The sequence below is a fragment of the Schistocerca americana genome, chromosome 10 (assembly GCF_021461395.2).
Source record: "Schistocerca americana isolate TAMUIC-IGC-003095 chromosome 10, iqSchAmer2.1, whole genome shotgun sequence".
In the NCBI taxonomy this organism is placed as follows: domain Eukaryota; kingdom Metazoa; phylum Arthropoda; class Insecta; order Orthoptera; family Acrididae; genus Schistocerca; species Schistocerca americana.
In genome coordinates this window covers 200,709,798-200,724,782 of record NC_060128.1, presented here as the reverse complement: position 1 = coordinate 200,724,782, position 14,985 = coordinate 200,709,798, and the positions used below count along the sequence as shown (strand labels likewise).

The 14,985-nt window shown below is 37.3% G+C and overlaps 1 protein-coding gene across 15 annotated transcripts in view; it reads right to left on the bottom strand.

Moving 5' to 3' along the window:
• Nucleotides 1-14,985, bottom strand: part of LOC124552519 (fasciclin-1) — a 646,219-nt gene that overhangs the window by 98,401 nt on the left and 532,833 nt on the right. For all 15 annotated transcript variants that reach the window (XM_047126816.1, XM_047126814.1, XM_047126815.1 and 12 more), the window contains exon 4: nt 737-833. In XM_047126816.1, coding sequence (XP_046982772.1) covers nt 737-833 — 97 coding nt within the window. The remainder of the gene's footprint in view (nt 1-736; nt 834-14,985) is intronic.

Sequence of the window (14,985 nt, the reverse complement as noted above, 5' to 3'; positions counted from 1 at the left end):
GTCAAAATAGACAATAAAATCCTTGGTGAATTCGTATTTATGCAGTTCTTACATAAAACTGACAGGTTCTTGAAAGTAATAAATTATCTTATGACTCACCCAAAATAAATGAGTCTAGGGAATCAGTCGAAAAATTGTGTTGAAATGAGCTAACAATGATTCATTTTGTCTCTGCTTCAAAAGTATAGATTGGGAGGCAGATTTGATAGTGTTTATTTTAGATACATTACACAAACACTATACAAAATAATCATATTTCACCAATGTAAGGAAGTATTACAAAATATTACCTGAATTGGTTCCCCTAGACATTCACTGCTGGAGTAGAATAAATACTATAGGACGCTATGAACTGTACTTTATTAGTGGGTGAACTTTTTTATGATTTTGTTGGGAAATTGTGGAAAATGTATGTGCGTGAATGATGGAGGCCTTTCTGGAAGTTTGTATTGATATACATGGCCTGAGCTGTCGGTTTGAACGGAATGAAGCAAAGAGTGAACAACTCTCCCATATTATGTCAATCTTTTCTTATCCCTCCAACTCCCTTACTTAGCAACTGTTTCTCCCATTTATTTTGGCAGTGGTAACTTACAAATATTAATTCCACAAAGTATTATTGATAGTTCCACTATCTGACCGACAAATCACGCAAAGTTTTCTTACAATAATTGCTACTACTGTTGACGCGTAATCTGTTTACCACATTATTTGAAAGATGACAAAGGATACCAACCTTGAAACCCTCATCCACAGGAATGAAGAAAGTGTGCTTGCCCTCCAGCTTGAAATCGTTTTGCTTCTGATTCTGGAAGACTCGTTGCCTGAATGATCTGTTAGGAAATGAATACATTTGTACACAACACAAAGTAAAGGACCATACAATTGTCAGCAACATTGCTGTGTCAGTGAAAGTAAGAAAAACTACTGTTTTAGATTATCTGTCACACATCTCAACCACAATAACTAAAGAATAGATTGCTACTCATCACACAGAGATGTTGAGTGGCGTATAGGCACATTGAGAAAAAGACTGCTAGATTTTATTTTAGCTATTGGTCTAAGTCCTTTGTCAGATATATACAAATGGAGGGAGGGAGGGAAGGAGGGAGGGAGGGAGGGAAGGAGGGAGGGAGGGAGGGAGGGAGGGAGAGGAGAGAGAGAGAGAGAGAGAGAGAGAGAGAGAGAGAGAGAGAGAGAGAGAGAGAGACCATCATGCCTGGGCACTTGGGCCTGAACAAAGGGGACTACATTGGCCATGTGTTTGAATATGTGAGAGTTTTGTCTGCATATGATGAAGTACTCAGTCCTAAAGCTAAAATAATATCAGACCGTCTTTTATTAATATGCCTGTCTTCCACTCAACACCTTACTCATTTTCTTCTGTTCTTTACTTATTTCCTTTCAAATATAGTTGCGGGGTACAGTATTTCTGTTTAAACAGTTTCATAGTCGGCCGTTATGTGCTGTATGTGGCACTATATGGAAATACTCAGCTGCTACTGAATATTCTATAATTGTAATTCATGCTTCTGTTGTACAGTGTTTGTGTATAATGGGTTTGAGCTGTGATAAACGTCCTACTAAATACCCTATAAACGTAATTCTCGTATACCCAGTAGTGTTTATGTATGGTGGTTTTGACGTGTTAAAATGACATAATCAAGTCACTTTGTGTCCATTGACATTATATTTTTTTTAACATGCACAATCACTATTTAGATACATTTGAATTTGTCATAGTTGCACATCGAGTCAACTACGATAGTTTCACCTTTTGTCTCCACCCGGATCGCCGTTCTAGAGGCAGGAAACTTGGTCATGTTATTTGTGTGAAGCATCTTATAAGCAACAACTTTAGCTTGGAACTCTTCCATTTGGTCCGTGGTCGCGTAGAAAAACAACAATGTGGGAATTGTGGTCTGCCTTGATGCAAACAATTTGTTATTTGTTTACTTACTTAGTCCCCAAACTAGTTTCAGCGACAAATATCGCCATCTTCAGTGGGTTCTTTACATCTACACCATGGACAAAATAGCATAGTTATTGTGTTTGTATAACAATTTTTTTTTAATGTGGTTTTCTGTGGTCCATCAACAGAACAAGCTCTGCTAACAGTATACTACGCCTTCCACGTTGCTGGCAACGAGTTCTACGCAAAGCTGGTGACTACTTTGAAGGTCAGTAACAGGTGCAAACATGTAACTCTTTTGTATCGGTTGGGAATAAATAGTTGCCACTATTTAAGTTCCAACCCTCGTACTTTCAATACTGCCTTATTTATTGTACGTTATGGAATGTTTTTAGGATTTGTTGTCACTATTTGCGGCATATTTTCTGTTGCCGTTTTTCTCAGCGTACACCATGTCATCTGCAACTGCGTGAGCGGCTGTTAAAACAAATACTAACTGGTTTAGATTAGATTAGTACTTGTTGCATGGATCATGAATACGACACTTCGTAATGATGTGGAACGTGTCAGGTAATAAAAGGTGTCTATACAAGATATTACATTACACAAAATATTACACGACACTTAATTATTTTATTTTTTTAATTTTTTTTTTTTGGTGGTGTTGGGGAAATTACCCACTTATTATATCCAAAAAATTCATCTAATGAGTAGAAGAAGTTGCCATTAAGAAATTCTTTTACACGCTATATGGCTATCTGTCAGACTTTTGATGCTATTAGGTAAGTGACCAAAGACTTTTGTGGCAGCATAATTTACCCCCTTCAGAGCCAAAGTTAGATTTAACTTTGAATAGTGAAGATCATCCTTTCTCCTAGTGTTGCAGCCATGTACACTGCTATTACTTTTGAATTCATTTGGATTGTTAATAACAAATTTCATAAGTGAATACATATACTGTGAGGTCACTATGAAGATCTCTAGATCTTTAAATAAGTGTCTGCAGGATGATCTTGGATGAGCTTCAGCAGTTTTTCTGATTACACGCTTTTGTGCAATGAACACTCTTTTACTCAATGATGAGTTAGCCCAGAATATGATGCCATATGAAAGCAGAGACTGAAAATAGGTATGGTAAGCTAATTTACTCAGATGTATACTGCCAAAATTTGCAATGACCCTAATAGCATAAGTAGCTGAACTCAAACGTTTCAGCAGATCCTCAGTGTGTTTTTTCCAGTTGTAGCGGGGCTTTGAATTTCGCCGCGCTACACTCGTTCCCTCAGATAAAAAATATCTCGTCGCAGCGGTATGAGCTCTCGACGGCAGAGAAAATACCAAAATTGTAACCTTTTTTGTTTTCTATCCGTTTTCAATTGTCTCTTGATAGCCGTAGCTTAAGGCAGGCGTGATCGGATGCTGACGTAAAAACTTAATGGCTAATCTTGATCTGATTGTAATGTGTAGACATTGTGGAAATTATTAAGAAATTCGGTGGATGGAAGTAGCAAAGTGAATTAAATTGCATACAGTATCAAGATGATTTTAATTGGTATAAATTAGTGATCCCTGGACTATTACAAGATTTCGGAGCAGATTTTTTCACGCTGAAATGAATGAGATTTTTGAAGACGTGGACGCCGCCCTAAAGAAGATAAGTTAATCTGGTAAAGGATGATCTCTCGTCTACGCCACTTCCCCCTGTCCGTTACATTCTGTTATTCTCTGTTTCTTTTCAATAACTTTTGTAGTGAAAATTGGTTTAACTTTTGCTCAAAAACGCCACAAGGACCACCCCAACAATAGCTTTTTCGAATAACGAAGTCCGATAGCTTTTCTGTAATACAAAGTCCGATTTGCTTTTCATTCTTTCCCTTTTTCACGGTCTCTCTTCTCCCATTTTTTTTATTTAACCACTACAACTGGCTCCCGCGACTGGACGCAATTTTCGGATGTGTCGTTTTTGAGCAAATTTGAAACTTTAATTTGTATTTTTCCCAACAGAGAATAAAATCCTGAAGTTTAAAGGGTAACGAAAACACCAACTTTATTGTACCTAAGCAAATGATAGCACAATATTGTAAAGAATTTTTGTAACTAATTCAATCTGTTTTTCTTTTCATGGCATATATTGATGCAAAACTGTTATTTTGAGACCTTTTGGTGATTATCCGATGGAGATGTATTAAGAAAATCCATATTTTGACGAATACGATTTACGCAGAAGTGATTGACCAGCCGTTGCAGGACAGAAAATTTAATGGTGAGTCACACAATTATGTTTCATTCAAACATTCAATAGCCAACTGCAGAATCCATTTTTCCTTTTTCACACATCCTGTAGTTTTCTTCTAGATTTTTACAAAATTATCTATCTCTATTGTAGTTTGTGGTAATTATAGTATTGTTGTAGCTGCATATGAAGATCGTGAATTTGACCGCCAAACAGTCATTTGTTACGAAAAATTTTGTCCGCCCTGCTGCATCTTTCTCAACCATTGTTTGCAATAGAGCAATCATTTACATTGACGAGAAAATATTTCAACCTAAATTTGAGTCAAATCTTTATTAATCAGACTTATATTATTCCCTTTTTTACTTACTATTATACATCCTATTACAATGGAACGTGGTAAGGTAGAGATAGTTTCGGCAGATGAGTTAAGTGAAGTAGATTCATCTTTCAACCAACAAGAAAGTCCGCGTTTCCCTCCATGGACGAGTTCACAGATCAATGCAATGATTTTGCCTCAAACTCGCAACATTTGTGATAATACACAGATGGCGACTTTAAATGACGAAATGTGGAATGGACGCGAGGCTAGACCGTCAGCACCATTGTTAACATCAATGTCAGAACCGAATATGAGACAAATTCAGCAATGTGACACAAATCGGACACAGGAAACTGACAAACTGGACCGACTATTAGAGTTATTTGCAGACATGAAACGAGACGTTAGTCAGAAAATTGACATATTAAACCATACTATGACCGAAAATTTTGAACGGACGACAAAACAGATGACAGAATTAAATAACACCACTCAACAGCTCAGCCAGCGATTTGAGACATTGTCCGACCGAGTCACTAAACAGGAAGAAACTTTGGTTACATTCACACACGAAACAAAAAACAATATCACCCGATGTGAGAATCAGTTAACTCAAATAGTTAATGTGCAGCAGGAAGTGAACACCCGTGTGGAAGAGTTAGCTCAGGCCCACACTTCAGCTAGCTCCACCCAAGAAAAGCTGACTGAAGAAGTGGGAAATATTACCCAACAACTCACAATGGTAGTTCTTGAACAGACCCACCTCAAAGAAAAGATAGAAAAGTTAGAAGATCGAGCGGACCTCGCGTCACTAAACAACGACACCAACATGGCCGAAAGAATTGTACATGAATGTAAATTGTGTGACGACTATCTGGACAAAAAACTTGAAACAATTACACAGGACATACTTTCAAAAACAAAGACACATGTTAAAGACGAGACAAAACACATAGAAGACGAAGTGACAAAATTACGAGACAATGTTGTGCCGTGTTTGGCGATAGGTGCAAACGCATCGTCAGGAAACGACAAAACAGCTAAAACCATGGCTAATGACACAGACAGAACACCACCTATTGTGGAATCACCTATTTCAAATCAAAATTACAATGTGCCGCTTTCTTTTCCACCGAACGAGCAATATTACGTTACCGGCATGGCCGATGACACGTTTGTAAGACATGGGTATTTCCAGACATTTTCCAGTGAGGACAAGCACAAAGTCCACCCTATTGTGTTTATTAGATCATTTGACGGTGTTTTTCCACGTAGTTGGTCAGAAGTCGATAAAATCAGATACGTCACCAATCTCATGAGAGGACGAGCAGCTAAGTGGGGTGCCGCTATGAAGCGGCGGTGCCTTACGTTTGAACAGTTCGAACAAGCCTTCTTGGACGAATTCTGGTCCGAGAATGAGCAACAGAGTCTAAGGAGAGAAGTGTGCAACCCCGAGACCTATGACCCTAAAAAAGAGACATTAAGACAATACTTTGAGAGGTACTTAGACAAGACACTGTACTGGTCCAAACCAGCCGACTTGTCAGCGATAATTGACACTTTAAAGAGCCACTTACCCTTTCCATACCGAGACAGATTAATAGGAGTACCGGAGAATGACGTTAAGACTTTCTTAAACTTCTTAGATCAAATGGACGTAGTTTACAGAGGCGATTCACGCCATTCAAATTTTATTCATATTAGTAACCAAAACCAGCACCCACCGCAAAGGAACCGTAGTGACGGTGGTTGGTGGAACCATCCGCCTGCGCGCGAAACATATTCAAATGGAAACGTGTATGACAGTAGGAACAACCGCAGAAATTCGTGGAATAATAACAATAATTATCACCCATATCAAAATGGTAACTACAAGCAAAATGAAAATTACAGACAGTACAACAACAACAATAGGAGACGTGAGAATAACCGGTACAACCCGGGCTACTTTGACAGGAACATGACATATAACAGACATAATTACCACCAAAACAATACCAATCCCAACAATCACCGACAGAATATGTGGAACACACAAAATTCACGCATGACAAATCATAACCCTCCACGGAAACCGCCGCCGTTCCCCGGTACAGTTATGCACTCCCCGCCACGAAGTAGCAATAACAATTGCGGCGCGCCATCAGCTGACGCGTGGGCGCCAACCGGCCGGAATGTAAACATAGTGGAGCTGGTCAATGAACCCGGCCAAACACAGCAGACGACGGAAAACAGTCGACGACCGAGCTAAGCGCTCGTGCTACGGTCGTGGGGTGTTGTAAGAGCGCAACGGCTGAGACGGTTTGTTTCCTCAGGTACGACGACAAAATGACAGCAGAACAGGAATTAATAAACCTATCAGGTTGATGACCTTGTTCTTTTGCGTTCACGTCCCAAGTCTACAACATTAAAACAACTGAACAGAAAATGACAGCTATTATACTCAGGTCCTTTCAGAATAGCAAGCATACCTCACCCAGGTTGTTACTCCCTAGAATACCCGTTATCTCACAAGCCGAGGGGGCTGCATCCCCACAGACATTTGAAACCCTTTGTGCACTAAAACAACATAATATAATGATAACTAAGTTGAACATGAGCAGGTTACTGTGAAAACGAGATCATAAATATTTGTATTGAATACACGAACATTAAGTTATACAGCCTAAGAACACAAACATTCATTTATGGAAATTATATACTGCAGTTACACTTGCACACATAATTATGAAGAGAAGGTAAACCCAGGTGAGCACACTTGCTGAATGAGAAAAGATATTCATATAGGAATGAGGTCTATGCAGGTTACATTGGTTGTTAATTGTAAATTATAAGGTGAATCAACAACTAGTTAGTTATTTCAAGGCACTATAATGAGAGGAAATAATAGCTATTGACATCAGTAATGACATAGGTATGTAGCAGAATGAATGAGGATGTAAGAATGAATGATCAGTATGAATGAGTTAATATTTAAGTTAATATAAGAAGGTAAGTTACTGTGAAGTAGTTGGAGACAAGAGATTATTTGAGGAAAATATTATTGGAGTTTTATGAGAATGGAAGTGCCAAATGGCCCCACGTATGTGATATATTAATGTTTGATGAGGAATATGTTTAATGTATAAGGATATATATATATATTATGATGAATATGTGAGTAAGGAATGAGTGAGAATGTTTTGGTAATATTGTGCTACATGGAGAAGTGAGTAAACAGTTTATATCTTTAAGATTACATAAGAATTTCAGTTTGAAAGAAAACATTTGTGATGAGTTAGAACACGTGAGTACAAGACGTTAAATGTGAATCTATTTTCAGTGCCCTTGAAAAGGAATGAATGCAAGAAAAGCAGAGTGAACATAACGATGATTACAGCTGTGGAAAGAAGTGTAATAAGAATGTAACTTGGAAACACATTAGCTTTAATTTATTTCAGAAGTGTAACTTAGTAACCTTTCGTTAAGTTTTGTTACGCCATTGTGTGGAAGAAAACATTTATAGTTCGTGTTCAGACAGGAGAATGATATTTTAAGGAACTTAAGTTGAAACATAGTTTTTACACAGCCCTCATGTGAATGCATTTGTTAAAAAAAAAAAAAAAAAAAAAAAAAAAAAAAAAAATACGAAAGTGAAATTTAGTGCCATATTAGCCTTTATTATAATTACATATGACAGAAAACCCTGAGGAAGCAAAAGATAGGAGAGTTATTAAGGCCGTTTTGCGACTCGTACAACACCTCCACTTAAGCGAACAGATGACAAAATTACATCTACGTTGAAGACATTTGACTTTTTAGGCTATGCAAGGTAAGTGCAAAGGAGCAGTGACCATCCGTGCAGCCGACGTCGAGCAACGGACAGTGAGAAAGAGACATTTTGCTGTCAATTATAATAATATGTTCTTTGTTTATAATTTATAGATAGAAATGATATATATATATATATATACTACATACATGATATTTAACCTTCACTAAAGTCGAAGAAAGTTCATGGTTGAACTCTTGAGAGGAAATTTGATATGTTACCATATAATACACATTATGAGAGAGACAATCTCTGAGATACATTTTCCATTTGTATAGACGGTATCCACAAGAAGTGGAGATATTGAGGAAGCACTGAGGGGACATGCGATTCACTCATGCAAGGATTTGTTAAGGTATAATACACTAAGTCATATGAACAGTCAGAACACAAACAGAGAATCTGTCATGATGTTACACTACACAGACTTGACGTAAGGACACTTACATTTACCCATGATTTGGTAAATTGTAAGCACCTCCTTTCACACACCCCTTGAAGGTGATGCAAACGTTACAATGTATTATATTCTTTTTTTTTATGTATTAGCTGTAGGATTTGGTAGTTTATAGGTAGTGAATAGTTTCTTCCAGTCTATCTTTCTTTCTTTCTCCATTATCCTACCACATACTGCAGCTGGGTATTGTTTGTTTATGGAATGTAAGAATATATTGTGTGACAGTAAACTTTCAGGTATGAATAAAAAGACATGAAGAAAACTGAATATTGATGGCATTACAGGCCTGATCAACCACTAGCCAGCCAAGATATGGAATCAAAGAAAAGAAATAAATAATAAATAAAGGAAAGCCCGTGCTTTTAAACATTAAGTCTTATATCCCTTGGCACGTCAAAACCTTAATAAAGAAAATCAAAATGACCATAAACCCCAATAAAAGAAAGCCAATGGGACTTAGTATAATTTTTTTTAGCGTAAATATTTCACGTGTATATTCTTGTAAATTTATATGTATTTGTATATGTATTAAAACTTTGCATATTGTCAACATTTTGAAACATGACCACGAAATGTAAGCTTTCATAATTAACGATGTAAACATGCTTGGACAAAGTGAACTGTTAAAATGTAAATGTGGCAAAAAGTGATGCAAACTGTGTTAAACAGTGAACGTTATGAACGACGAATTTTGTGTTGTTTGTGAAACTTATGGCGCATAAACCAAATAACTGTTTATAAATCGATATAAACTGCAGTTTACTTTGACGATAATGAGGATTTTCACACTGCAAATGAACGTTTGTTGGCAAGTGTAAACAATGTGGTGAAACACCTACCTTTGCGAACATCGACGCCGTTGTTCCTGGCCGGCCTTCAGATGCTTGGAGACAATAAACTCAGCACCTGTCGTAGGCGATGTGGAGGCTAAAAACTACATCGACCATATATGCCCCGGGAACAATAGTCATGAAAACGCACAAGGACCTGGAGTGTTGTGTCGTAACAGAAGACATGGACGTTGCTTCAGATCACGCACACGCTCAATCTTATGGTGTCACCGAACTTAACACGCCATTTATGCTGGAATAACAACTTGTAATGAACACTATGTGAGAGTGAATACTGTTGAAGACTGTCATAACACAGCGATTTTGAAACTGCCGCACGCGAAATTCAGTGATGCTACTGCGCATGCGCAAAGACTACGTGCTGCCAGATGTGCATTGGGAAACCAACGCTGGGAGCACACAACATTAACTGCTCTGGTGAACAGCTTGTTCAAACAAACTGTATGTATATATATATATATATTAATTGTGTAAAAAGGATCCAAACTGTAATAATTGTATTTAGTATATAGGTTTAGAAAGTAAGTGTTCGTTAAGATTATCCCCTATGGATGCACGTGGCCTTTCCAATGAAAATTACATGTATTGACTTTTAGGTTTGCTAGCCTGCCACGCTAAATGTTTTAGCGTGACAGTCGAGGGGGCGATGTAGCGGGGCTTTGAATTTCGCCGCGCTACACTCGTTCCCTCAGATAAAAAATATCTCGTCGCAGCGGTATGAGCGCTCGACGGCAGAGAAACTACCAAAATTGTTAACTTTTTTTGTTTTTTTTATTCCGTTTCAATTGTCTCTTGATAGCCGTAGCTTAAGGCAGGCGTGATCGGATGCTGACGTAAAAACTTAATGGCTAATCTTGATCTGATTGTAATGTGTAGACATTGTGGAAATTATTAAGAAATTCGGTGGATGGAAGTAGCAAAGTGAATTAAATTGCATACAGTATCAAGATGATTTTAATTGGTATAAATTAGTGATCCCTGGACTATTACAAGATTTCGGAGCAGATTTTTTCACGCTGAAATGAATGAGATTTTTGACGACGTGGACGCCGCCCTAAAGAAGATAAGTTAATCTGGTAAAGGATGATCTCTCGTCTACGCCACTTCCCCCTGTCCGTTACATTCTGTTATTCTCTGTTTCTTTTCAATAACTTTTGTAGTGAAAATTGGTTTAACTTTTGCTCAAAAACGCCACAAGGACCACCCCAACAATAGCTTTTTCGAATAACGAAGTCCGATAGCTTTTCTGTAATACAAAGTCCGATTTGCTTTTCATTCTTTCCCTTTTTCACGGTCTCTCTTCTCCCATTTTTTTTATTTAACCACTACACAGTTCAACCCCTTATCAATGCATACACCTAGAAATTTTGAATATTCTACTTTAGCTACCGATTTGTGATCGAAGTCTATATTTATTAATGGAGTCATTCCATTTACTGTGTGGAACTGTGTTTTGTCAAAGTTTAATGAGAGCCCATTTGCAGAGAACCACTTAATGATTTTCTGAAAAGCATCGTTTACAATTTCACCAGTTAATTCTTGTGTGTTGGGTGTGGTAGCTATACTAGTATCTTCGGCAAAAAGTACCAGCTCTGAATCTTCGTGAATATAGAATGGCAAGTCACTAATATATATTAAGAACAGCAGAAGACCCAAGGCCGAACCTTGTGGCACCCCATTCTTGATTGTTCCCCAGTTTCTTGCATATTATGTGAACTGTTTATTTCAACTTTCTGCACTCTTCCAGTTAGGTATGATTTAAACCATTTGAGCGCTGTCCCATTCATACCACAGTACTTGAGCTTATCTAAAAGTATTCCATGATTTACACAATCAAAAGCCTTTAATAGATCACAAAAAATCCCAACGGGTGACTTCCGCTTACTCAGAGCATTTAATATTTCATTAGTGAAAGTATATATAGCATTTTCCGTTGAAAAACTCTTCTGGAAACTAAACTGACATTTTGTTAAAAATTTATTTTTACAAAGGTGTGAAGCTACTCTACAATACATTACTTTTTCAAGAATTTTTAATTTTGGATAAGGCAGTCAGAAGAAACATTGGGCGGTAGTTGTTGACATCAGACGTATCCCCCTTTTTTATGCAGTGGTTTAACAATGGCATACTTCAGTCTATCTGGGAACATACCCTGCTTCAGAGAGCTACTACATATGTGGCTAAGAATCCCACTTATTTCTTGGGAACTAGCTTTTATTATCCTGCTGGAAATGCCATCAATTCCATGTGAGCCTTTATTCTTGAGAGAGTTTATCATCTTCCCAATTTCAGCAGGAGAGGTGGTTGGAATTTCAGTTGTATCAAATGGTGTGGCTAAGGCCTCTTCCATTAACTGCCTTGCTTTTTCTAATGAAAATTTAGATCCTGTTTTCTCTACAACATTTAAAAACTGATTATTCAAAATGTTTTCCACTTCTGGCTTGTCGTTTATCAAGTTTCCATTCGCTTTGATGGTGATGCCATCATCCTGTACTTTTGGTTGCCCTGTCTCCCTTGTAATAATATTCCAAATTGTTTTGATTTTGTTATCAGAGGTATTAATCTCAGACATGATGCACATGCTTCTGGACTTTTAAATAAATGTAGCATAGTAGTTTTTATACTATTTGGCTGTTTCTGAGTCATTACTCTTTCTTGTTGTTAGATACAGTTCCCTTTTGTGATTACAAGATATTTTTATTCCTTTAGTACAGCCAAGGTTTTTTTTTGCATCGTTTCTTATAATTAGATTTAACTACTTTCTTGGGGAAACAGTTTTCAAATTCTCTTGCAAATGTATCATGAAATAAGTTATATTTTAAATTAGCATCGGGTTCCTTGTACACCTCATCCCAGTCTAACTGCTGAAGATTTTCCCTGAAATTTCTAATTGTTGAGTCATTAATTGAACGCACAACTTTGGAGGGTAGTTTTGAATTACTGAATGGAGCTATGTCATATACTGTAACTAGCTGAGCATCATGATCAGAAAGCCCATTCTCAACAGGACAAGAATTTATGTTTTTAAATTTATCTTGGTCTATAAAAGTGTTATCTATCAATGTGCTGCTGTCCTTTACTACCCAAGTAGGAAAATTAATGACAGATGTCAAAGTGAAAGAACCGAGCAAGACTTTCGGGTCATTCTTCCTATTTACACTCTTTCAGTGAATCAACATTGAAATCCCCACAAATAATAATTTGCTTTCCCCTATCTGACACATAGCACAACAAGGCATCCAAGTTTTCCAGGAATAAATGAAAGTTTCCTGAAGGGTACCTATATGCTGTTACAATTATAAAAGAGCCCTGCTTCAGTTTAAGTTGACAGGCACATGCTTCTATATGTTGCTCTAGACAAAACTTTTTTGTATCTAAGCTCTCTACACAGTGATAACTTTTGACAAATATGGCAACTCCTCCTCTCACCTTATTCTCTCTACTCATATGTGCAGCTAGTTTATAACCACTGATATTTACCTTTTCCATATAAGGCAGAATGTGATGCTCAGACAGGCGTAGTATATCTTTTACTTTATCAGATTCAATGTCATCTAAACAAACCAGGAGCTCATGTACTTTATTCTTCAATCCCAGAATATGTTGGTGAAAAATGGTAACATTATTTTTTACTTTACTTTTGTGATAATCTACTTTTTTCTTTAATCCACCAATATTGAAACATATGTCAGAGTTTGGGGAATTAATACATAAAGAAATAACGAAGTGTTTTGCATCAAGGCGGAATCACAATTCCCAAATATGTTATACGATTCGTGTTATCTGAACACAAGTACTCAATTAGTTTTCTTTCCCATAGCTGTTTCTCTTAACAACTTTAACTGGCCACAATAGTCGGGGCTCGAACTCCCCCCCCCCCCCCCCCCCCCCCCCCCCGAAGCAGAAAACTGTTGTTATCAGAACTGTCTGTGTTATATGTTTGTAGTATTATGAGATATCACCGAAGATAAGAAATTAGTCACCTTTTTGTTTCCTTTGTCACATCTACCACGTTGCTGGTCAAAGTTAACTTATCGCAGATCCACCTTTATCAGGATTCTCCCCCACCCCCTCCTTTTATATAGGGACTTGACGTTTATGATAGCTAGTTGTATTCCTAGCAGCTGTGACTGTGCTGAACTCATTACAACGAAATAGTGTTTACTTCAGAATTTAAGAACAGCCTACAATGTTTTACCTGAAGTTGCCTGATTGTCAGAGTAGTTTGTGCGGAGCAGAGCAAGTGAGACCTTCCCCAACACAAGTTCCCAAGATCTCAACTGTATTGAAGTGGAAATGGAACGAGTGAGTGTTTTTACAATATTTATAAATACGAATTCTTCATAAAATTTACAATAATAGATACGGTAGAGTAAATATGGTGGATTCATGATAATACTCATACCGTGTATGTTATTAGTTTCTTCTGCATAATGATTTTATTATTTCTTTATTGACATGTGACGAGTTACGTATAACTATTACGCCATTTTCAAGTTCATAGATATTACATACAGCATCATGAAGTTCTTTTCTCAGTTTTTTTTGCTCTTGGAGTTTGTTTCAAACAATGTGTGGTGCTCGCTTTTTATTTTGGACTAACTCCAACATCAATTTTTTGGAAATTTGGGATAAGGTCTTATGGGACCAAACTGCTGAGGTCATCGGTCTCTAAGCTTACACTCTACTTGAACTAACTAACGCTAAGGACAACACACACAACCATGCCCGAGGGAGGACTCGAACCTCCGACAGGGGGAGCCGCCCGGACCGTGACATAGCGCCCAGACCGATCGGATACCCTGCGCGGCTAACTCCAACATCACAAACAGTAAAACATTCAGTTTAAAACGGCACAATAACCTATGTAAGTGATGAGTTAATAAAATTAGCAGAATGTATAGCATAACGCACAAAAGTAAATAAGGAACACAATACAAGAAATCAGAATTAATACTTACCCGAACACCACAAGAAATTCATATTAGTATGGTATTAACATTTGAAAATCAATTTACAGTTTCATAAAGTTGTATATAAAATGCCATATATATATATATATATATATATATATATATATATATATATATATATATATATGTGTGTGTGTGTGTGTGTGTCCAGAAAAATGTAGACGCTCTTTATAGGTAATATCTTTGGAAAAAGGACAAATAATCGCAATTTTGCACGGTAGTGTAGTCTACTGTTTTCTGAGCAGATCAGCAGATCTCGGCACGCATTTTTCAGTAGAAGACAGTGTAGCAATGAAGAAGTAAGATTGCGTTGCCCAAACAACAAAGCCGTACTGGAATACGAAAACATGATGGAGGTACAACTGCAATGGCGTAGTGTGTACGAAACTCAGGCACTAACAATTGCAACGTTTTATCGTATCTGGG